The 26,852-nt window shown below is 38.3% G+C and overlaps 1 protein-coding gene across 1 annotated transcript in view; it reads left to right on the top strand.

Moving 5' to 3' along the window:
- The window catches only part of KCNH8 (potassium voltage-gated channel subfamily H member 8), a gene marked incomplete at both ends in the record, with an annotated part of 386,577 nt that overhangs the window by 101,406 nt on the left and 258,319 nt on the right, over window positions 1-26,852 (top strand). The window contains one exon of the mRNA XM_080917518.1: window positions 19,031-19,264. Within this exon, the coding sequence (XP_080773644.1) occupies window positions 19,031-19,264 (234 nt within the window). The remainder of the gene's footprint in view (window positions 1-19,030; window positions 19,265-26,852) is intronic.

The following is a 26,852-nucleotide window of genomic DNA, read 5'->3' as shown; positions in this document are numbered from 1 at the left end:
AGTCCCAAGATGGCTTCTAAAGCTTGGATTTGGTAATTGTATTTCAAAGCAGAGATAATGGGTCAGAAAAAGTGAAAGCCTTCTTAGCCTGGATGGTAGGAACATGTGCTTGTTTTTCTATTGAAAGAATATTTAAAGAGTTGTTTGAAGAATAATTCTCATCCATTAGAAGGACTTCACTGGGTATATTCAAACCAACTTAGCCAAATATCTTCTTGTGAATACTTATGAAGCTGGTAAGATGATAGCAAGTTAAAAAATCAGTTTCTTAATTACAAATATGCTGTGACACAATTATCTCAAATTAAAAAAAACTTTTAGAATCTAATATAATATTTTTATTAATAGAGAAAAGTAGAATGGTGGTAAATATACACAGATGCTACATATAATGTGATTATATTAATCTATTCACATTTTTTTCTGGTTCTTTAGTACTTAAGAATGTTGCCATGTTGGGTTTGAGATTCAAGGTAAAATCTTGAGATTGGAATAAATTCATTTGGCCTCCAGGTAGTTAGACTTACGCTTGAAAGACTGGTGGCTTTTTCCAATGTCCCATGTGTGTTCTCAGCCCTATCTTTAGTTAATCAAACCAGAACAAGGACCAAAAGCTTCTTGACATCTCATGGCCCTCCCTCCATGTGTCCAGTGAGAAAACCTGAACCTCTCCATCCTTTCAACTCAGACAAATTATTGCATTTATTTATTTAAAAGTTCTATCTTGAAAATCCCATTTTTACATAGTCTTAGTGTTGACTGTACTCACTGGTTTCAGAGTCTCTCCGATTCGCTTCTATCATAGTGACCACTCATTCTCAATTCTAATTCATGGTCTCTTCTCATGTTGACTTTTCCCAGCCACTGGGTCTCTTGGATCTACACTGGATTTTACCCTTGTTCTGTTTCCCTTACTCCATAAGCTGTCTACTTCTTTCTAATATCATTTATCTACTCATTTTAAAATTACCTTTATTTATGTATTATGCATGCATGTATATCTTTACATACTGTGATTTTCTGCATGATCATGTGTTAGTCAAAAGGAAACTTTCAGGAGTTGATTCTCTTCTACCACATGCAACCCTGAGACTAAGCGCAGGTTTGAGCAAAACAAGTGTCTTTACCTGCTGACACATCTTACCAGCCCCGAACCCCACATTTATGTCAGCTGCACAGCCACCACCCTTTACCTTCATACTCATTTGTTCAACTACCTACTTTTTTGTCACTTTTTCTTGAGCTTTTCGGTATATCTAAGATGTAGCTTGTGAACCGCCCTCCAAACTTACAGGGTCTTCATTGTTTAATCTCACAAAATGTGACTCAGTCTTTTTAATTCTTAAGACATGAGCATTGTGTAAGCTTATACCTAAGTCCCGCTTTGACTACTCACTGTAGTGATGAAAATTCTCTAGCTCCTACTTCTACACTGCCTCAGATCTGACCACTCTGACCATGAGCAAGGCTAGCAGCCTAGGTCATAAGCATTGCTTTTGTCTGCTGACAACTACTATGGCCTCAACCTGGTCATTTAAATTTCTAAGGGCCCTGTTACTCTAGTACACTAGATCTCATTGACAAGAACCCTTTCATTGCAAGGGTCAACAACCACTCCACTACCCAATACCTCTGTGTTGTTCAGTGTCAAATTCAGAGATCTTTGAATTCTTGAATGGTACACAGGTAACCACACACACACACACACACACACACACACACACACACACACACACAGACACACACACACACACACACACACACACACACACACACACACACACACCCCGAGCTTTCCTAATTAAGCCATATTATCATCTCTTGCTATTCCACAAGCAGCAAACATTTATTACCTCAGGTTAAATCACCTTGGCTCTGCCTGATATTCTGTGCACAGGAGTCCATTATTCCCCTCATATCTTCCCTCAATCAAAAGCTACCACATCAAAAGTATTTTAATGATAATTTAAATTGTAGTAATTTAAAATTCTTGAGATTCATTTCTTATTTCTCTTAATTTTTGTCTTCAGATTTGTTGTTATATGCTTTATATTTTCCTAAATTTTTTGAGCCCCCATCCTTTCCTTCCATTCATTCCTCTCCTTTTCCTGTCTGCACTATATCCTGCTTTTTTTTCTTTCTGTTTTTTTTCTTCCTGGCCCATGCATCCCCTCTTTTATCTACTCATGTCTTCCTTTCCCTCCTTTTCTTCCACTATTCAAATTGGAGTCAGAGTTTTTGCATGCCATTTGTTAACATTAGGCTTTAGTTAGTGTCTGCACATCCCTGTATCTTAGATAAAAAGGATCTTGAGGATCAAATAATTCAATTCCTCTTTCTTAGTATATATATATATATATATATATATATATATATATATATATATATATATATATATATATACATTGTATGTATATATTTACTTATTTATTTACCAATTCATAAGATGGATTCCTGCTGCCATTTATTTAAAGTAAATGTGAGGTGTTTCTAAAAATAAAAAATGAGCATCATGTATAATTCATTTCATGAAACACATACTCAAGACTTAGTTGTAAATTATACCTAACCTAAAATCTAATGATCACCACAGATAACCTTTTCCCATGACTTTCTAAATTGCAGAATGGATGGCTTTTCTGGTGTTAATACAGCACAGTTATAGTGTGGGTGATGGGTAATATTATCTTTGTCAAAAGGGTGTGGGGGCAGAGAGAGAGAGAGAGAGAGAGAGAGAGAGAGAGAGAGAGAGAGAGAGAAAGAGATACAGAGTGACACAGAGAGAGGGGGAAGAGAAACAGAAACGGAAACAGAGACAGACAAGATCAGAATCAGAGAGTTAGAGTCAGAGAGATACACAATGTGCAATTGAAAAAATATACACACACACAGAGTTTGAAGACAGGATACAAAATAAGGCCCACTTCCCTAGAGATCATAAAACTGAGTGTGTATTTTTGTGTATAATGGCTTTATATATGAGTATATAATACATTATAAACAATAATGAACTAAAATGTAATACTCAGATTTTTCTCTTCTTTTTAAAGATTTAACTATTTTTAACCTTTTGAGAATTTCTTTTCTGAATATTATACTTACATCATTTTTATTCATCTCTCCCCTTAAACTTCTTTGTTTCTCCATCAAATTTATTACCTCTTCTTTAATTATTATTGAGACATAGATACACAAACATGTACACATATACCTGGTGAGTACATCTAGTGCTACCTTTATGTACATGTGTTTAGGGCTGACTACTTGGGATTATATAACCTAACAGGATGCTCGTCCTTGAAAAGAACTGGTTTTTCCTCTTCCCATAACCATTAATTGCCTATAGTTCCTTATTGAGTCATTTTGTGGAAATCTCCCACATTCACATTGTCATTATCTATTACTGAAATTTCATGGCTACAGGTTTCCGGTCATGCCTAGAAGATGCTCTCTACAGTCAGGCCTTCTGTTCCTCTGTTTCCTAGAACATTCTGCCCCCTCCCCCAGATGTTGGGGTTGCATTATAACAATTGAAACTGGGCACACCAGCATCATTTACTCTCTTCATTTTGACAAGTAATAATTTTGCTCTCTGGAATAGTCTCCATCTGTTGCAGAAAACAAACAAACAAAATGCCTTTATAAAAATGAATGATGGATTTGGCATTGAGACTGGCCAAACCAGGAAGAACACTCTTAAATTCAATTCATTTGTTAGTGAGAACTTAATAAATTCTACACGGCATGATGGAGGGAATTTGGGTCTTACTGTAAGTGCAACAGAAAACCTTTTAGGACTTACGCAGGAGCATGGCAGACATGACTTTCTTAAAAATATTATACTATCTATTAGTACCAAAAGCAAATGATAAACCCACATAGTCACAGTCAAGACTCTGTCCTGGTGCATAGATAAGGCAGGCACACTATGGGGACCATACAGAAGGTGATATTTGAATTTGTGATGCTCCCACATTTTGGCCTTTTATTCTAGAAACTGTGATAGTTATTAAAACTTTTTGTAGGAACTGAAGAAGGCTATTAAAATCAAAGAACCATTATTTAGAAGGAAATACAAGAAAAGCTTTAAAAATCCAGAAAAGACATCAATAAAGATAGTGTCCACTTTTAGTTGGGACTAAGGAATATGACCTTATTATTTCCCCATGGAGTAAAAGATTTTAAGTTTTAAGAATGGAAAAATTTATTTATTACTTTGAGTATATGGATACTTGTGTATCTGTGTGTGGGTATATACACTGGAGTGCAGGTGCTGATAGACGTGAGAGGAGGCTGTTCAGTCCCCTGGAGCTGGAATTAGAGACTTCTAGGCATTGTTGAGATTAGAACTGAACTCAGGTCTATGCAAAAGTGGCATTGGTTAAGTTCCTATTTAGCTGTCAGCTGTTTAACATAGCGATCATATCCCCACAAAGATAGTGTAACTTACTATTTAGTATTGTTAGACTGTTTAACTTGTCTAAGTTAAATAACATAAGTTATTTTATCAATAGTGCCACCTTGAGATACTGTCTAAAGGCCAGGACAGAATCTGATCTGCTGAGCAGGTTCCTTGTTCACACACATGCTCACTCATCAGTGGCTGCGAGCTGCTTCTTCTCTGTCTGTTTGATTGACTTAGCCCCTCCCTACTACACAGCCTCATTTCAGCAGGGCCAAATTAGTCCTTGTCCCTTGTGGAAATTATTAGAGATGATTTTCTTCTTCCTTTCTCATAAGATCCTACAGACCTGTTTTCTGTAGGCAGCCCCTACATCAGAGATCTGCACTTCCTCTGTTTTGTGGAAACTTCAGTAGACCACAGACCTTTATCACAGCTATGGAATGTTGGCAATTACCAAATTAGCTTAGACCTGTGCTTCCTGCCACAATTTGCTTTCGATTATGACTTGTAATACTACCCATCATTCCTGTCTAAGCTAACATAAACACTGTGAACCAGAGAAAACTTGCGGTGCACAGATGAGCCTCTGGAAAATGCTGCCAAGCTAGAAAAATTATTTGAATCTCATTAGTTCTGCAGCATATGAACAAAATTCAAATGAGATGAGTGCGAGTGTTCGAATATGCAGTGAACACCAATTTGTAAAAGTGGGCTGCAGAAATTTAAAGTCCTTTATATGTACAAGTAAATTAAATAACGAACAAACATAGGGTAGAAGCAATTACTTTTTATCTCCACAAGTATTTGAAGTAGAAAGTCTGTCCTGGTCTCTTTAAAATTAAAAGTAATACTTGTTGAATTAAACATAATTGCCAGCAAGAGCTTGATTGTGTTGCAGGGGCATCTAGGGATGAATTAAATTAAATATTTGAAGTATATGGGTATTCAGTGTGTAGCTGGTTATATTTGGACTATTCTGTTTAATCTGTTTTTCTACAGGGCAAATCACACACACACACACACACACACACACACACACATACACACACACACACAAACCACCTTAGTTTTCACAGGCAAAAAATATAATCATATGGGTTCTTTTAACTATTTCTTAGATAAACTCCTAGGACAGGTTTACAACCATGAATATTGTAAATAAATTAGCTATATGGTTGGTGATTCATATTTATTTAAAAAAATAAAATTACATGGAATGTGTTCTGTATAGAAAATGTGGTTCATCACTTTTACTCCAACACACTACTTTCTTCACACTATCTGGGCTGGGGAAGTGATGGTTGCGCATGATCATGTTGTGAGAAAACATGCTACCTCTCTGCCCTTTGTAGAAGAAGATAATAAACTGGGCTTTCCCATGTTGCTCTTGGATATGGAAGAGAGAAGTTTGCAGACATAAAAGCACATGAGTGATACATGCAATATAGATCTTTAACTTGAACTGTCCTTTCTGCAACTAGAGTGGTTGGTCTGCCCTGGCTCAGGCAGCTCTCAGGAGCAGCAGCTTATACATGACAAATAATTTCTTTCCTTATGGTGACAAAATGCTTAGTAGCAACAACATAAAGAAAACAGGATTCGTTTTCGGTTAGATTTTCCGGGGTTCCAGTCTACCCTAGTGGGAAAACCTTAGAAACTGCAGCAGCATGGGTTGGAATAGAGGCAGATTATAAGCCCTGTCTCCAACAGTGTATCTATGCCAGCTAGGCAGTACCTTGTTCAGGTTTCAAAACTTTTCCAAACAGCACCATTATGTGGAGACTAGGAATTAAAGCCCGTGAGGGGATGCTCAAACTTGAATTAACACACTGAGAACCCTTGAAAATCTTTGATGATTCCAGAATTTTGTTCTTTTATTTTCATTTATGGGATATTTTGTTTATTTACATTTCAAATGTTATCACCTTTCTCAGTTTCTCCTCCAGAAACTCTATTCCACTCCCCCCCCCAGCTGCTTTGCGGGTGCTCTCTCACCCACGCACCAACTCACTCCTGCTTTCCTGCCCTGGCATTCCCCTATACTGTGACATCAAGCCTTCCTAGGATCAAGGTCCTTTCCTCCCACTGATGCCCAACAAGGCCACCCTCTGCTACATATGCTGCTGGAGCCATGGGTCTCTCCGTGTGTATTCTTTGGCTGCTGGGTTAGTCCCTGACAGCTCTTGGTTGAAATGGTTATTCTTCCTGTGGGGTTGCAACTCCATTCAGCTTCTTCAGTCTTTTCTATAACTCCTCTATTGAAAACCTCTAGCTCAGTCCAATGGTTGGCTGCTAGAGTCTGTCTCTGTATTTGTCAGGTTCTGGCAGAGCCTCTCGGGAGACAGGTCTATCAGCCTCCTGTCACTGTGCACTTCTTGGCATCAGCAATAGTGTCTGCATTTGGTGACTGTATATGGGAGGGAATCCCTCTGTGGGGCAGTCTCTGCATAGAACTTCCTTTTATCTCTGCACCAAACTTTGTCAACCTATTTCCTCTGGTGAGTATTTTGTTCCCCTTCTAAGAAGGACTGAAGCATCTACACTTTGGTCTTTTTTCTTCTTGAGCTTTAGGTGGCCTATAAATTATATCTTCAGTGTTTTGAGCCTTTGAGCTAATATCCACTTATCAGTGAGTGCATGCCATTTCTGTTCTTTGTGTGTATGTATGCGTGCACATATGTGTGTGTGTTACTCAGAATGATATTTTCCAATTTCTTCCATTTGCCTAAGAATATCACAAAGTAATTGTTTTTAATAACTGAGTAGCACTCCATTGTATAGATGTACCAAATTTTCTGTATCTATTCCTTTGTTGAAAAACATCTGGGTTCTTTTCAGCTTCTGGCTATTATAAATAAGGCTGCTATAAACAGTGAAATATGTGTCCTTGTTACATGTTGGAGCATCTCTTGGGTATATGCTCAGGTGTGGTATATCAGGGTCCTCAGGTAGTACTATGTCCACTTTTCTAAGAACTGCCAGACTGATTTCCAGAGTGGTTATACCAACTTGCAATCCCATCAACAATGGAGGAGTGTTTCTAAACTCAGGATGGCAAAAATTATTCTCAAGAATAAAAGAACTTCTAGGAGAAATCACTATCCCTAACCTCAAGCTGTATAACATAGCTATAGTGATAAAAACTAAATTATATTGGTAAAAAGAAAGGCAGGTAGATCAATGGAATAAAACTGAAGACCCAGAAATGAACCCACACAACTATGGTCACTTGATCTTTGACAAAGGAGCTAAAACCATCCAGTAGAAAGAAGGTATCTTTTTCAACAAATAGTGCTAATTCAGCTGATAGTCAGCATGTAGAAGAATGGAGATTGATCTGTTTATATCTTCTTGTACAAAGCCAGAGTCCACATGGATCAAGGACCTCCACAAAAAAACAGATATGATGAATCTAATAGAAGAGAAAGTGGGGAAGAACCACAAACACATGGGCATGAAGAAAAATTTCCTGAACACCAGTGGGTTATGCTCTAAGATCAAGAATCAACAAATTGGACCCCATAATGTTGCAAAACTACCATAAAGCAAAGAACACTGTCAATAGGACAACACAACCAACAGATTAGGAAAAGATCTTTACCAATTCTATACTCAATAGAGGGTTAAAAAACTTCAAGAAGTTAGACTCCAGAGAATCAAATAACCCTATTAAATATGGGGTCCAGAGCTAAACAAAGCATTCTCAACTAAACAATATCAAATGGCTGTAAAGTACCTAAAGAAATTTTCAGTATCCTTAGTCATCAGGAAAATGCAAAACAAAGCAACCCAAGACTCCATTTTACACCAGTCAGAATGAGTAAGATAAAACCTCAGGTGACAGTAGATCCCAGAATTCTTAATTTCTATGTATAGCATGTTCTTTATCAAATAGCAGTGCCTGGTAACTCCATGCTTTATAAAGAGGACAAAGATTTGCTTAGCACTGTTTAGCTTCTCATAATGTTCAAACTTTTTTTCAAAATTTAAGATTTATTTTTAATATTGTATAATTATCTATATACACATGTAGATGTGGGTACACGCATTTGAGTGGAGTACCCACAGAGGTCAGAAGAGGGCACTGTTGCCATAAATCTAGAGTTATAGAAGGTTTGTACTAGCATATGGATGCTAGGTCCTCTGAGAGACCACCAGTGCTGTCAACCTCTGAGCCATTTCTCCAGCCCCTTACTTGTTTTTTCTCCATAAAGAAAATAATGTTTTGAATCTTCCTGCCCAAGAGGTTTCTGAAATCTGTGTGTCAAGCTGAGAGTTATTAGTCCACCATGATGTGTGAAGATTATTTCCGATTTTATTTCAATAACTTTTTATTTTATTTTATGTGTATATACAGTGTGTGTTTGTCTTATAAGTGTCATTCCCTAATTTCTTAGACTGCTTGAGCTCCCTGAGCATGTATCTGTGCACCACATATGTGCAAGAGTTCTTAGAGGGCAGAAACAGACATCAGAACCATGGAACTAGAGTTGTAGGAGATTGTGAGCCCTCCAATGTGAGTGCTGGGAACCAAACAAGGTCCTCTTCAAGACCATCAAGTGTTCTCACCTGCTGAGCCAATTCTTGAGCTCCATGATTTAATTTTAAAGTGTACACACACACAACGGTACAAATATTGATAATAATTTTACAAAAGTGAACAGTTAATGAAATACACCATTTTGTTTAAAAGTTTAGTTATGAAACAAAGAAGAAAGTGAGTAAAGTTTTTTGTGCGTGCCTGTATATATGTGTGCTTTTGTGTCTATTTTTTATGTGATTTGCAGTGAGACAGGCATTCTTGCTGACCTCAGAGCACACCAGTTTAGCTAGTCCAACTGCCTTCCACTGGCATACACTGTGGGACTACAGGTATGCCACCATGGCTACCATACATTTATGTGAGTGCTGGAAACTGAATTTAGGTCCTTGTCTTTTCAAAGATTTATTTTTATTTAACATGTATGAGAGTTTTGCCTGACTATATTGAAGTGTACTCTGTGTGTGCCTGGTGCCCGTGGAGGCCAGAAGAAGGTGTTAGAGCCCCTAAAACTATAAGTGTCTATGAGCTGCTATGAGGGTGCTAGAAATCAAGCACAGATTTTCTGAAGGAGCAGCAAGTGCTCTTATTGTCTGAGCCATCTCTCCAGCCCCATTGTTTAGAAGATTTAAAATGTCTTTAAAATAAATTATTATTACCATTACTAATTAAGATAAAGATAGCAATTTGTTTTTAAACAGGGTGTTTCTTAATCACTCTTGGAAATAATAAAATAAAGTTTAATAGGATATTTTTGAGTAGGTACTATTTGCATGTGCTACAATATGTAAAAGTTGAACAGGATACTCAATGAAGCACAGCTTTGTTTTCTTTTGTTATACCAAGCTACCTAGCCTGTACCCCAGCCATCTCTTTTCACTAGGTGTTATATAGTTCAATTATTCTTATTGCTAATTTTTGTGTATATGATGTATGCAATACATATGACATGGTGCATGTGTCTAAATCAGAACCACTCTGTGGGGTCATTTATCTCCTTACACGTTTATGTACATTCCAGGAATCAAACTCAAGTCTTCAGGCTTGGGACAGGTACATTTACCTGCTCATCCATCTCACTGGCTACCTACTATGTTCTTGCAGCTCTGCTTGATGTTATTCTAAAGGACTGTTGCAAATGTCATGTGCATACATGGTTTTGTTTTGCTTTAAGGCAGGTAAGGACAAGGCTACAGGTGCTGAACATCTCCAAGGTGTCATTTGAGGCGGAGAGTGCTGCCCAGGGCTCCCAGTAGTGGCTTATGGAGGGCATTTTTTTAATCTGTCTGGCAGTGTTTGTGGGACAGAAGGGAACAATGAATTCTTATAAATAAATACAATTACTGCTTTCTAGTCCACTCATTCTGAGATTTGCTGTTACTTAATTTTCTTCTAATATTTGTCTTTGAGCAGTAATACTGTATTTTAAAAATATCTGTGTATCAGTGAAGATGAAATCTAGCAATATGGAATCCTAAGGTATGGAGCTGGGACGGGGAGGGCAGATGAAGTCTAAGGACCGTGAGAACCTCTCTATACAAACCTCTCACGTGCTCTTTATAAATAGTGTGAGAAGACTGCTCAAATGTCAGTAACTTTCTAAACTTTAGCAGCAAACACCATGAAAACTTAGGATTGAAGCCAGTATTAATTTTATACATGTGTTGTCATCCTTGGAAAGGATTAAACCCCCTGAAACCAACACAAAGTACAAAGATGATGGCAATTTTCTTACATCAGAGACATTAATATTCTACCCCCAGCAATGAACTGGTCCTCAGTGATAAGTATGTTAAGAATCATCAGGGACTCACAAGCTGTTTTGGTTGAGCACTTAAATGAGGAAAATTATTTTTTTATTTTTTATTTCTTAAGATAGAGTCTTATATACCCCAGACTGACCTCCAGCTAACTGTGAACCTAAGAATCACTTCAAACTTCTGAACTCTTGCCTCCGTCTTCTAAGTGGTGAGATTAAATGCATAAATCTTCTAGTCCAATTTTATTCAGTACTGAAACTTGTACCCAAGACTTTCTCCATGCTGGAAAGGCATTCTTCCAAGTGAAGTACTAGAGCAGTTACTTTCCTTTTTGCTATGATTACATACATGATTGCAGCAACTTAAGGAAGGAAAAGATTTATTTTCTCTATAATACAAAGCAATTATATAGTGGAAGGAAAGTCAGTAGGACAGTGATGTGGATGGTCACATCATGTCAATAGGGAGCAAAGAGTGGCAAACGATGTTTATCTACTGTACTGGCTGGTTTTAGGTCAACTTCACACAAGCTGGAGTTATCACACAGAAAGGAGCCTCAGTTGAGGAAATGCCTCCACAAGATTCAGCTGTAAGGCATTTTCTCAACTAGTGATCCTGGTCATGATGTTAATGCAGAAATAGAAATCCTGACTAAAACAAAAGTTGGTACCAGAAGTGGGGAATCTGTGACAACCTGACCATATTTTGGGGAGGACTGTAGAAAGACTTTGAAACTTTGCGCTAGAAGAGCCATGAGGATATTAAAAGCTCTGTAGGATGTTCTACAGAAGCTTGGAAGATCAGGTTGAGAACAGTGCAGAAGATGGAAGTCTGGCTTGGGAAATTTCAAAGGGAAGATTAAAGACTCTTATCAGGACTGTTGTTATTTTGATGGTGAAATTCTGTGGTTTTGGTTAGCTGGGGCTGAAAAATCAGCTGTGATTAACGAAAAACCAGAACTATTAAATTGAAAGCTTTGCATTAGTGGGACTATTGATGCTGGTCAGCCAAAGCTAAGAAATTAGTGGAGATTAAGAAAAGAGCAGCAGCATTTTTGTAAAATCTTCTGGAAAGTGTTTTCTGAGAGTACAACAAAGCTGTGTTCCAGAGATAGCCAAGGTTATACCTCATGCAATGGCTAGACTTAGTAATGTGTGAGAGTCACCCAAGTGGTACTGGTTTTGAGGGCACAAGGGGGATCATGAAGAGCAGCTGAGGCTTGGCACTGTGAAAAGCCATGGAAGGACATTGGTTAAGGTGCAATCTCAGTTGCAACTAATGACCAGGACTGAAGGGGTCATTCAAAAAAGCTGAGGCTTGGCACCATGAAAAAAATCCATGAGCCACTACTGGAGAAGCCTTGTTGCAGCATTATACAGCAGTGGCAGTAGAGTACAGGCAGCTGGATCCTAGAAGATAAGATGTGTGCTACAAAGGGCAGGTCTAGAGAAGTGCCCCAAGCCCTTGGAGGAGCACAGACATGGGATGGTTAGTGTTTCATTTTGCATTTGATTGTGTCAGTGCCCTGATATTTTCGTTCTTGAAAGAAGAAGTGGAGCCCACAGTTAAGAGACTTTGAATTGTAAAAAAACTGAGTTTTGAAAGAGATTGGATATTTTAAAGGGATTGCAACTTTAATATGTAAGAATTTGTAAAGAGTGTGGGACTTTAAAAGTTATTTAGATCTTGGGGATGGATAAGAAAGTAAGGGTTGAGGCTTACTAAGGTTATGTTTGTGTGCCAAGTTGACAAGGTGTCAATTGTACTTGTGTCAACTTGACACCAGCTGGAGTTGTCATAGAGAAAGAAGCCTCAGTTGAGGAAATGCCTCCATGAGATCCAGCTGTAAGGCATTCTCTCAACTAGTGATCAAGGGACTACAGACCAGTCCATTGTGGGTAGTGCGATCTCTGGGCTGGTAGACCTGGGTTCAATAAGAAAGTAAGCTGAGCAAGCCACAGAAATCAGCTACTTAGTAACATTCCTCCATGGCCTCTGCATCAGCACCTGCTTCCTGACCTGCTTGAGTTTCAGTCCTGACTTTCTTTGGTGATAAACAGGTATGTGGAAGTGTAAGCTGAATAAACCCTTTCCTTCCCAGCTTGCTTCTTGGTTATTATGTTTGTGCAGGAATAGAAACCCTGACTAATACACCTACATTTTGTAGTCTTAGAAAATAATGCCCACCTCCCAGTGTTGCTTGTAACCCTGACTAAGATCCTTGGGGATGGGAATAAGAAGGCACAGATTCAACACTACAAACTCTGGCAGTTGGATGAGTGGCAAAAGCAGATTCATTTATTACAGGAACTGGGCAAACCTTTATCCCCTATTCCCAGCATCTCATTAGCTCTCAATTGGCTGTCTTTTTCTCAGTGGCTCACTCCATTGCCTGGTCCAGCATCAGCAGTCTCTAGCTGTGCTGGAAGATTCTAGGTTGGCTCAGGGAGAAAGTATCAGTGGCACATATACCAGCATTGTTACTGGGCTTACTTCACTAAGTTCCTCCTATATCCCCATACACATTTAAAGTGGACCTTCCTACCACAAGTAACATAATTTAGAAAATCCCTCCCAGACATGCCCAGAGGTCTTTGTGAAGTTGTTGACTGATGATCATAACTGCCTGTGTTTGCTTGTTGTCCTTTACTGGAAAATGAGAGATAAAGGCTTTGACCTTGCCTATCTTCATCCCCTGTACCAGGATTGGTATGTTATGCATAAGGAAGTACTTGTATGCTAATACTAATTCTCAATAATTAGACACAAGGTTTAACTTTAAAAGAAACCCACAGTTAAAGACATGCTTCAGAGACAAATAGAGATTTGTCCATCAAATCCTGGACTTATGGGCAGAAAGCATTAAAGATATACAGATTCCCCTTCAATGACATGAGTATCTACCACGTATTCTTGCTTTGACTGGCTCTGGGGTGTACTGAGTAATCATTAGGTTAAGGGCTGCTGATATTTATCTTTAAATATTTGAGTCTATAGGGAAACATTGTTTGAATTTACCTAAACTCCTTGAACATGTTCCATTCTACCTAGCCTTGTAATGCTCCGACCTCAGTCAGATCATGCTAAACTAAACATTATTTATGAAGAATAAAGAAAACCAATGAACCTTCTTCCTGAAAATTCTGTTGACTTAAAAGGTTGGCAGGGCTACTTGAAGACAAAGTTAAAAACTGTTAAATGTTCCCAGGATCCAATGGTGAGAGTGAGTGGGTGAATGGGGGAGCACTGTCTTAGAGGCAAAGGGGAGGGGGAAAGGTTTGGTTGTCTGCAAAGTGGAGACTGGGGAAGGGGGCATTTGAAATGTAAATAAATAAAATAAATAAATAAATAATAAAACGATCTTTTAACTGGGCATGGATGTATTAAAGATTTGAGATGCAAACCTGATAAACTTTTAAATTGGCCATAAGATTTCCAAGCAGTATTGAGCATGCGGCTATGGTTCTGGGTCCCTTGGAATACACACTTATCGGCTTTTGCCACAAGGAATGTATTCTTCAGAGGGAACACTTTCAAAGCACTATGACACACAAGGGAAGTTAAGGAAATTGAAATCCAGACCATTTGAATAGCAACTATGTTTTTATGCTTTCTAGGAGGCTTTGCAGCACAGCTAGGCAAAATATTTTGGAACGAAGGAAGTAAATGGTGGCTATAGATTTGAAATATTGACTTTCCAGAGTTCATGACAGAAGGGATCTAAAAATCCAGACAGATTGAAGAGATACCACCAATAAATGATGTAGCTTTGGGTTCAGAAACTGAGACAGAGAAAATATGGCTATTTATTCCCTGTTGCTCAGTGGTTTGCGTTGACACAAGTATAAGAACCAGAGTTTAGACTCTGAGAAACCATGTACAATCTCTGTGGCTGTTGCAACTAGCTAGTAATTTAAGCCTCTGAAGGTGGAGCCTGGGGATTAGTAAAGAAAGTGGTTATATGAGCAATTTGTGAGACCTTGCCTTGATAAATAAGGTGAAGGAAGGCTCTCAACCTTAACCTCAGGTCTCCACACACAGTCTGTAGACATGCACACGTGTGTATCCATTAACATGAAAATATGCAACACACACACACACACACACACACACACACACACACACACACACAGAGAGAGAGAGAGAGAGAGAGAGACAGAGACAGAGACAGAGACAGACAGAGACAGAGACAGACAGAGAACCAAAAGAGGAGAAAAAGTCACATTATACATGGTGGAGAGAAAACTAATTATTTTCAGCTAAAAAATCATGATATAGAAAAACAACATGCTAGGGAGGTTTAGTTCTCATAGCCTTGCATCTTGGATGGTGAATGAAATTTACCATAGCTAATTTTTATTAGCTTTAAATAGAGTACCTTCAACAGTTAGAGGAAGTGATGCTAAGTCCACACAATGCTCCCCTTTTCTGCTTTTCATCTTTTATTCCTCCACACTCCTTTTGTAGTTGGGAACAAAAGATTATCTGTGTTTGTTTGAGTGAGGAAGTACTCTTCTGCTTTGGAAAAACAGACCAAATGGCCTGTGTGTCTGGCAAACACTACATTCTATCTCCTGGTCTATGAAAATAGTCTGCTAGGAAGGATTTAGAGCTGTAGCCCATTGCCTAGTATTCATGTGTCTTGTGACTTACTGTTGCTTTCAAACCAGAAATACACAAAATGGTGACCTAAAAACCAGCAGAGAAAAGCTTTCTGGCCTTCAGATGCATCTCACATGTGCATAATTGATTCCTTGAAAGGTTAAATACCCTGAGATATGTACAGAGAGTGGTGCGGCAGTGATGAGTTCCTAATCACTACAGCCCTGGCTTTGTTCTACATAATTCTAAAGTAAATGCCATGCTTCTTCTTTGGGAATTCCAGGATTGGTATTCAGAAAGGCATATGTTCCAAAGGAGGTAGCAGGGTGAAGTAATGACACTTTCCAAACAGAGAGACCATTCATGTGGCAGGTACTCCAAGCTTTTCAAAGCACAGACGGCCGCTACATTCTCTTTGGAATTGAAATGCAATTATATGTTGAGGACAAGTGCTAATTATAAATGCAGAAGAACAATATATTCCTTTATTCTTGTTTGTTTTTTGTGGCATATTGGCTGAAAGAATTAGCTACTCAAACACGCTGTAATCCTTAATTAAAATACACAGAACTGATGGCTTAGTAATATTTTATCATCTTTTCAGCTTATTAGGATTCTAAACATTAGTCTTCTTTATATTTGAAATCAGTTACAAAGTCCCTATGTAAATTAATTTAAAGAACATGCAATTAAGAGATATGCAAAATAAAGCACTATTGCATGTACATTAAAAGTGAGGAAAAGGGTAGTTATGTTTGTTCTAGTTGGTTCAGCTGTCAACTTGACAGCCTAGATTCATCTCTGAGAGCAGAGCCTTCATTGAGAATATGTTTTTAATTTTGTTATATTTTTATAGTCCAGGTTTTATTTCTCTCCTGTTCCACATCTCATACCTCCTCCCTGCCCTGCCCCCATCTCCATGAGGATGTCTCCACTTCACCACCCCTCCCCACTAGACCTCTAAACTCCCTGGGGCTCCAGTCTCTTGAGAGTTAGGTGCATTTTCTCTGACTAAATCACAGTCTTCGGCTCTACATGTGTTGGAGACCTCAAATTGGGCACAACTATGGGGGTGCTGTCAGGATTGCTCATTGATGTAGGAGAGCCAGCTCACTTAATGCAACAGCATTCCTAGAAATGCATGAACCAGAAGGTCAGTCAGCAAGTTATGGTACTCCATCACTTTTTCTGTAGTTCTTGCCTCAATGTCCCTTGAGGATGGACATGACCTGGAAGTGTAAGCCAAATATATCCTTTCCTCTCGAAACTTACTTCAGTATGAGTGATTCATTATAGCAACAGAATGGAAACTCAAGCAATGTTACATAATGGTTAATAAACCAGGTGAAGGTGAAAATGGGGCTTTTTCCTGTAAAAATTCAAGTTCGTAGTTTCATGTTTAGGGAAGAAAGAATAAGAAACAGCATACTGTATAAATAAGAATATTTTTAAAAATATATAATTAACCAAAATTCACAGTTGTTAACCTTTAAAAATATACCATTTTAGATATTTTTCTAATTTAAAAACAATTTAAAGATAAAAATCACAGATTGAGTTGATTACGAAGAAATGTGTTATGGTAATAATCATGGAGTTAGTGTAATAATCCTAGGTGGAAGGGTTCTTGGTTTCCTTTAAAAATCATATGCGAGAAGCACCTTAACCATAAGTTCCTAGAAGATGAGAAGTAGAAAGATGGATAAAGTTTGTCCAGACGCACAGAAGCAAAGCTGCAGATGCTATATTCGTAATGGGCAAACTTGGCTTCAGGGAAAAGTATGGTGTCTCTCCTCAGTCTCCATCCCCCTTTCCTTTCACACTTTGACACGTCTACATGTAAGCATCTGTTCCCAACATCCTAGGATTTCCCACATGCCCTGTTTTCCCTATTACAAGTTAAGTGTTTCAAACCTGGGATATTTACATTCTCAACCACAGTGGAAATTATTAACTGCATGTCAGGGCTCAGGACTTAACATGGCATCCTATTACTGTTTATATTTATGGACTTCTATAATTATATCAGAGCACCTTCAGAAAAAACTGCACACTATTGTTATTCACTGATTTTCCCCAAACGTTCCTTCACTTTGGAATTTAGTGTAGGGTTGGTCCTTATCTCTCAGCACAGTCTTACACTCAAGTAAAGATGAGCGGGAGATCTAATGAACTGAAACAGCACCTGTAAAAAGTGAAGCACTTGGGCTTTGCGCTTCTGTAAATCGTCTCCTCCAGACAGAGCTTGTAACACCACATGGCCAGAAGCATGTTACCCTAAAGACAAGATCACAAACACTGTGTGAATTATACTGTGGGCAGTGTTCAGTATTTAATAGTCAATGCATGTAACTGTGATGTGTGAGAGAACTCTCAGTCTATGATAAATCAGTTCATTCCCATGACTTTGAAAGAACATGTGATTCAAAGTCTTCAAGTACTGTTATCCAGTTTTGGCTCTAAGAGAGAGACTGACTGGGGAATGGTTGAATCAGTAAGTCAAGGCAAGCTATAAATACTGTGAGTGGTAATCTCAGCCCAGAGCAGACTGAAACAAAGCAGAGAGAACTGTTTTTAGAAACAAACCAAAGTTATTTCTCAGGAGAAGGGACACCATAGACAGTATATCGACATTTATCCCACTGTCCATTGAGAAGTGCCCATGGGACCTCCTTTCTCTTGGTATGATAGAAAATTGTTTGCTACAAACCTTTCTGTAACATGGTATTTCATAATAGATACTATATGAATAGTTTTCTATAAAACCACTGGGTACACAACACAATATATGGTAAAATATAGGTGCATCCTGCTGTGCCAAATGTTGCTCTCTCTACAGAAAGCACAAATCCCAGATGCTACATGGCTATCAGTATGTCTCTGCATTATTGTGTGTTTGTATATATATCGACATTTCATATTTCTTGTGTATATTTGTATCTTATACAATGGTTTCATGTAATAGGATTTTATAACAAAACTTACTTTTTCATTAAACTTCTTATTTATAGATCAATTTCATTTTCAATTTTATTTTGTGTAAAGTTTCCACTTTCACTTCAAATACTTAAGGTCAGTATTCAACCTTTGTTTCATGTGCTGATGAATGAATGAGTTTATGACAGTTTGTAGTTCAGTTAAAACCATAGTATTCAACTGTGAAGCATCCGTGATGCCGTGTCATGGAGTCATGCTCTAGTATGCATCACCATCTCCTACAAACACGCAGTGCACGCTTTAAAGTTCATCTCCAAAAGTTCCTTCTGCCATAACTTTGTATCACCATCCCAAGACGTGATTCACTCGTAAATTCATGCATCACAATCTGCTTTTGAGATCCCAAAATCAAACAAAATTAATTCAGAGTTCAACTTGCTTGGGCACCTCATGGCAGGAGCCATTCCCAGAGGTATCATTCCTACTGCCACAAAGAGGCTCCATGTCTTGGGACAGGATAATAGGCACCTGAAACAAAGTCACAAGCCAACGCTCCCACTGTCAACCCAAGTCTGGCACTGTCATGGCAGTGGAGGCAAACACAGATGTTAAGCACAGTAAGCTGAACACATGCCTGAAATTGTGTCTTTTAAATTAATGAATTAATTAACATTATAAACACTGCCCCCTTCCGTACCCCCTGAAAGAGTCCTTCTATTAATCCCCATTCCCTTATCTCCTGGGAGGGTGTTTAAGTAGCCAAATGTCTTAATTTGTTTTTTCCAGATAGCAACTTCATCCTGGCCAACGCCCAAGTGGCAAAGGGTTTCCCCATAGTCTACTGTTCAGATGGCTTCTGTGAGCTGGCCGGATTTGCACGAACTGAAGTCATGCAGAAGAGTTGCAGCTGTAAGTTTTTGTTTGGGGTGGAGACCAACGAGCAGCTGATGCTTCAGATTGAAAAGTCCCTGGAGGAGAAGGTAGAGTTCAAAGGAGAAATTATGTTCTACAAGAAGAATGGTAAGTTGCCTTGCTTTGGCACCTACTGGAGAGTACAGTACCCGCTTTATGTTCATTCTTGCTGAAACAAATTTCATATAAATACAGTGTTTGTGAGAAGTTTCCCAGAGGATATTGATGATAAACTTGTTTTCATCATTGACAGCAAAAATCACACGGGACATTATATAAAAATTAAAACTATTTTGCATTAGTTTATGTGCTGAATTAACTTGTTAGAACAAAAGCTACTGCTACTACATTGGAGTTATTTTAAAGTGTACATGTGCATAATAGTTGCTAATAAATAGCTTTTCTCCAGAGATCATTTTCAAATTTCATACACTTAAGAAATGCATGACAATCTTATTTGCTTAAAGCAGATTTTTAAGTGTTTCCTGCCAGAAAAAAAGTTTACTTAAGAAATAGAAGCACATACATTTTTAATATCCTGTTCTCTCTACATTGAGACTTTTTTGCCACTGTCTGTAAATTTAAAGACATACTGAGACAAAGTAAGTTTGTAGGACTCAAAACTACTTGTGGGGAAAACAGGCAATTGGCTTTGCTGGGTTCAGTTGTATAAGTCTCTTCTCAATGAAAGAGGAACTGTAGCTAGGCATGACATCTGTGGTGCTAACATCCCATGTGGGTGTGGATGTTGCTTGCTCATGGGCTCTGCAGTTGCTAGGAATCTCAGTTGCTGCACATGTGAAGAATGCGAAGTGGAGGATTAGAAGAAGCCATCATTTCATCTTACTAACACAAGCCCATTCGTGTTCTCTGGCTAGCAAGCTAGATAATGCATTTCTAGCCTTCTTTGTACTAGGATATATATGCAAGAAAGATTTAGAATAATGACCCATGGGAAGGACTCACTTAATTTCTAGGCAAAATTTCTTAAAATAAAATCATCTTCCCTCTATTTAGTCCTTTTCCTCTTACCTGCTACTATGAACAGAATTGTCTTGACAAGAAATCATGTAGTGAAGCTGTAATACCTAATGGGATTATGTTTTAAGGCGTTAAAAAGGCAATTAAGATTTAATGAGGCCATAAAGTGAGGACCTAATCTCATATGACTCCTGTTCTTATAGGCAGTGGGAAGAGGCAACAGGGATGTTGACATAGTCATGAAGGACCCTGTGAGGACACTTTAGCTCAACACTTCTTAATCTTGTCAGTGTCGACAAGTATCAGCAGGTTTTTCTTCTGGGAGGCTATCTCATGCACTGTGGACACCAGCAGACCTGTAGCCTCCAGTGCTCAGTATTTGATATTGAAGTCAATATTAAGGAAAAGAAAACAAACAGAAAATTCTCCCACCTTTGGAAGACAGCTTGTCCTTGGAGGGTATTCCCTGATCATATGGCTTTTGAACACATAGTTATAGTGACCTGTTGGCGAGGACTGCTCTAGAACAAGATGCCCCAGTTCTTTGGCACTAGAACCATGATTCAGGTGATTGTGGTTTTTATTTTCAATGACAATAGAGAAGGCCTACATAGCAAATATGATCAAATGAAAGGATTCTTCTAGCTCTGTGTAATTATACTACAGTGAGTGAAAAAAAGCCTGAGATAAAAGAACATGGGGAAGTCACTGAGGCTGTGCTCTGGCAGAGGACTGATAAAGCTGCTGTCATGTAGAACAAAGGAAAAAAGACATCCTTTGTGCAAAATACCTGCTGACTACAGACTCATCCTTCCTCCGGATGATGCCTCTTGTAGGTCATTCCAAGTCCATTTAGGGTCTTTGTTTTTGTGCTTCAGAATTTCCAGTGTAATCCTATTGAGAAAGATTGGGCCAAGGAGAAAAATTCAGGGGAATAGCAAAGGGTGGATGCTTTGTAGGTGATATAGACTTAAAGTAGGAAGCACATGGTAGAAGTACTATCTGAAATATCTAGAATTTCCTGAACTCATTTTCTTAAGTATGCCTATAGTCTTGGACACGTGAGTGAAAATGAGTCATGAAACCAGTTCATTCTAAGCAATCATCCAAGAGAATTGTCTGACATTCTGAGGAACTAATTGATCTACTTATAGGCCAGTGGGATTGCCATCTATACCACGCAACTCATCCTACATCAGAGAATTTTATATAAACATTTGTCTCTTCGTATAGCTAGAACTCTGAAAGTATGTGTACTGTCACATACCCACGGCTCAGAGCCTGGAGTCTTGAGGAACATTTGTTAGTTGATAGTTCTTTAATCAATGCCTGTGCAAAGGAATAAAAATTGATTCATAGGATGAATACATTAAGCTACGTTTGCATTTGACACAAGGAGTTGTGTTTTCTTCCTCAAGGAGCATGCTTTTCTAAATAAGCTCTGACAATACCTCCACCCTAGAAGCTATTGGACCATATACTCATAACTGCTCAGATGATCCACTGAGTATTTATAACTAAGTTTTGTGGCTGGTCAGGCTCCCCAAATGACATCTGTATGAACTTTGTACAGTTTTTCTTCCTCCTTCATTGGGACACTGGTCAAAGCAGTGTTCATTCTCTTTTGTCTTCTTCTTTCCCAGTGTAAAATAATTGTCCTTTGTACTCCCCCCATAAATAATGAAGAAACATAGTAAATAAACTTCTTCAATCCTTCACATTTTCAAATTTCCATTTTGAAAATACATCACATTTTTTTAAATTTACATAGGGTGTGTTCTCCATATTAAAACAAAGTTAACCTGGGTAGCAGCTTATTTTGAGTCTCACTATAACAAAGAGAATGAATACCTCTGTATTTTCTAAATTTTGTCTAAACTGAGACCCTTTCTGAATCTTTTCCTAAAATCCTTTAACCCAAAAGAACCAATTTGAGTAGGTGCCACCTAATTCATTTGCTTCGTTCTAGCATTTTTGTTAACATCAATGGCTGTAATTTGTGTTTTCTGTACATTACAGAAGTCATTCCGATTGAAGCAACCAATTCCAGCTCTTCATGTTCATAAAAGTGTAGCATCTCTCTAAACTAGCTGCTTTCCATAGATCCAATAGTATGCATTACCTTCCCTGAGGGAAAGGAAAGCATGGTAGCCAGAAATAGAAAATGTGTCTCAAGACAAACGTTTAAGAAAGAAATTAAAATTGTGCTTTGTAACGTTATAATTCTGCTTTCTTGGAACATCACATTTTCAGGACCCTATTCCATCAACTATTGATAACTGGGTTTTAAGGAGGACCAATTCAATGCTTCATTAGTCTTGAGCTTACACATCCAAGAACCGGTTGTCTAAAGCCTTGGCTCCTTCTAATGAATGTGAGGAAGTCTGTTTTTCTTCTATACAAGTTCTGTGGAAATATCTCGTTTTTCATCCTTGCATTAGACTTACACAGAATCCATATCTATCCCTCATTCTCCCTTGTAAATTTGTTTTGTATCAATTACACTTTTTTACTTACTCATTTATCATATGTTTGCTCATGAGCCACGACACACACATGAATGTCCCAGGACAACTTGCTGAAGTTCATTCTCTCCTTCTACCATGTAGGGCCTAGATATCTCACTCTGATAAGAAGGCTCAACACTGACCCATTACACTAGCCCAAAGCTTCCATATTTCTAAGGACACTACTCACTTTGGGTTATATCCTGTTTTGAAAACTTTAACTTATCTTTCTAAAGACCTGATTCCCATATATGGTTACCTAATAGATATAGGGAAATGGACTTCAATATATCCTTTTTTTATAGGCAAGAGTATCAACCTAAGAACCCGGTTAAACTCACAATAATTTAGGAGTCAATTCAAACACTCAAGATTATAAATTAGAAAAAAAATCACACAGAAGAAGTCTTACTCCAGAGTTCTAACTCTTAAATCCCTGTGTTCTGTGATAAACTGGAGATATTCAAATACCCTAACAGACTTCCAGCACTCAAATGTTGGTTTCTAATCACCCAAATGCATGATATATCAGCTTCTCACTGAATTTAAAAAAGTAAAAACTGCCAGGTAAGAGACAAGATTCAGCTTCTCTTTGTTCAGAATGTCACTGTTTCAGAACATCTACTGACTTCCAGTACCTGCCTCTAATAGAACAAGGCCACCAGGATGGCTGGTCTGGAGGTGTTGACTGCATAGTCTCCTATGTGTCGGCCCAGTTATCCTCCTGCTTAGCACATCTGCTTTAGTCGGTTGGACCCCAGCTATGTTACTACAAATGAAATCCTTTTTTTTCCCTACTTTTTACAAAACACATGTGCATATATTCTGAAAGTAACCTTCATAGCAAGCTTTATTGTCAGGATAGTTTTCTTACTCCCCCTTTCCTCTTTCCACTCCTCTTCCTCCACTTCCTTTTCTTTCCTTAACTGTATTTTCTCTCTTCCTCCTGTACTTCCCTCCGCCTTTCCCTCTCTCCCAGTCTTCACCTTTTAGAGACTGAGCTTCACTGTTTAGCCCAGGTTGTGTTCAAACTCACAATTCCCCTGCTTCAGCTAAGATTGTAGGTATACCTCATCTTTCTTGGTTTTATACATTAGTCCTTTGATCCTCCATTTTATTTTTTACCTACATCTCCTCAGTTCTCGCTCTTCAGCTGTGGCAATAGTTTGTTTCTTTGAATGTTGCCATGATAAAACACCGGGATAAATCACAAGGACATAGGGTTACTTTCAGCTTACTTTGGAAATTATAGTCCCAGGTCTGTATGCACTGAAATTCCATTGTGCATTGTTTATGGATAAACATAAGTGACACTTGCATGGACTGTTAACAATCATGCCCCTGGGAATATGAGGGTGTTGATAAATATACTATAGGGCAAGTCATTTCATTTGTGTGCTTTCCCAGAAGAGCAACTGTTGATCATCTGATACAGATGACATTCCAGCTTCTTAGAAACCGCTGCCAACTTTCCACAAAGGCTTAACTCACACCCATGGTGCACACATCCCCACAACCACACTAACATGTTTAAGAGAGGAAGTGATTTTGATTTATAATTTGTGGTAATTATAATGTATAATTTCTTCAGTGACTATTGATTTATGGGCACAGGTAGTGTACTATCTATTTAAGTTCATGTTCCATTTTCAGTCACAATATAGATCTTCTTGCTCTTGGGTAATGTGAGTTGTCTATAGATCCTGGATGCTAAGCCCTTACCTGGAGTGTGACTTTCAAACTACTTTCTCATCCTGTAGGGTGTCTGATTTCCTCCTTTGTGGTTATTTTTTTCCTGTTTACCTGTTTAGTATGCTTTAAGCTATACCATTGAGGCCTGCATTTTTGTGTGCATTACTGTAAAATTTATGGTTTCAAATCTTATATCTGTTATACCAGGCCTTTTAGTCATTGGAGTTGATTGTTTCTATGAGTAAAATTTTGTAATATAACAACTTCATCCTTTTGCATATAGAAATCGAAGTTTCCTAATCTTCATGTACTGAGCAGACTGCAACCCGGGCCTTTGGCTGCTCGATGACCTTGTTGGAAATTGGTTGGCTACACATTTGGATTTATATCCAGTCTCTGTTTTTTTTTTCAACCTCCTTTGTGTCTCTTTTTATGACAGCATCGTATTGCTTTATAAGCTACAGTTTTAAGATATAGCATTAAGCAGGTAGAGTGATATCTCCAACATCCCAAGATTATTCTGATTCTTTACTCAGAAATGACCTTAACAGTTTTATCCTTTTCATGTTTCTTTCTGATTTTTAAGGGCTGGCTTTGGAGAATGTCATTGTGATACCTGTTGTAATTATGACAGGTGTAGATATTGCATTTCAAAAAAAAATGGACACCTCTACAGTGTTTATTTTCTAGAACTGTACTTATGGGATGTGTTTGCATTGGTTTGTGTTCTCTTGAGCTTCTTTTATCGATGTCTTAAGTTGTCAGTGCAGGGTTCTTCTCTCTATTTCATCAGTTTGCTCCCTTCCAACACTAAGTTTATGCTTAAGACTGTTGAGTGAGTTTTATGTTCAGTTATTCAAAATAAAGATGTGACAGGTTTCTGGAATACTTTTTTATACCCTGTGGGTATTTTAAATTTGGAGCTCAATATAGGCAGGTAGGAAAAATGGGGTTTCAAACTGTCAAATTATTCTCAAAGTTAACACTTTAAATGTGCAGTATTGTAGCTCTTCTAATTTGAATACTGAGAGATGGGTTTGTATCTAGTACTGTATAAGAGTCAAAGTTCAGAGAGAGTTCCCAGCATGGTCATAATTTGTAGTTGTGTTCTAAATACTACATTTAGAAACTAGTAAGTCAAGCCACCTTGGAATCTACTTGTACTACATATTGAGAAACTAGACCCAAGACTGAAAGCAAAGGATAGTATTTTCTAAGAATGAGGAAGCTCAGGAGAAAACATGTCTTCTGAGAAAAACAAGATGGTTTGCCCACCAGAGCCAAGACAAAGAAGGCAGTCTGATTGTGACAGTCACTACAGCAAGATCATTTGTCTACACAGGCTTGTGGCATCACCAATTAGAACATTCAGGGCAACCTCAGGATAATATGCTTACATACATATGTGGCTAGAACCAAGAAGTCTATACAGTGCAGTTATTAGTAGAGAGAAATCACATAGAAAGAGCAGAGGGGGAACCTGGGAGCCTCCCGTACAATCTCTCCAAGAATGTAAGTCTTTGGGGTGACTTTATCTCCTAATTTAATGTTTACAGTTTGAATAAAGAGAGGAATCATCATAAGGCTACACTATAGGTAACCATGCTCAGACCTTGAACTTGTTGGACATGTCCATCTGAAGGATCAGAGAGGTCCTACTTATGGGAGAAAGTGCCTGTTAGGTCTTTATTCCTTTTTTGGCAGTCAAAGTGTTAAAAAAAAAGTTTGAGTGTGCCAACTTTATTATGTATTTGTTGCCTCCAGTTCCTATTGGTGTGTTATCCAGGATCTAGCCCTTTGACAACTAGGTTTTTAGATCAGCTGTGTGGTGCCTTTGGTTAAAGTAGTTCTGGGCCTTACAGATCAGCACCCTCAATTGCAAGCATAATGCTCTTAATGCTTTGGTTTAAGATTCTTATCTTGTAGGCTTTTGTTTTTGATATTCGTTGAGCATTGATCTATTATAAACCCTGTAGCTTCTAACTTGCTTTGACATCCCACATACTGGAATTATGAGACTACCTTCATAACTTTTTATGGAAATTTTTTTTCAATTTTTTGAATTGGTATTCAGTGTACCTTTACAGTCTTGATAGGAAGTTAGTGTTTTCATATTCTCTCTTATGTCTTTTATATTCCAGAAGTTAATTTCAGAGATGCAAATACAGGGAACCTCAAAGGGTTTCTATCAGGATGACAAAGTTCAGAAGTCACACATACATATAAAAGGCCATATCTATGAGGATCTTGTAGGGTAAGAAGCCTAACCTCAAGTTTAGGGCTGACAATCCCACCAACTCTGAGCTTGAAATCACACCAAACCCTGAGCCTCCCCTAAGCCCAGGACATGAAATCTGACCAAAACCCACACTGAAAAACATAGTCCCTGATTAGAAAACATATATAAGCCTGACTCCCACTCAGTTCAACACTACTTCTTGCCGGAACAGAGGTGGCCACCCTCCTGGTGTTGCACGCGCATGTGTGTGTGTTTGTGTGTGTGTGTGTGTGTGTGT

This window comes from Micromys minutus (assembly GCF_963924665.1).
Source record: "Micromys minutus genome assembly, chromosome: 5".
Classification (NCBI taxonomy): domain Eukaryota; kingdom Metazoa; phylum Chordata; class Mammalia; order Rodentia; family Muridae; genus Micromys; species Micromys minutus.
This window is presented reverse-complemented; position numbering and strand designations above follow the sequence as displayed.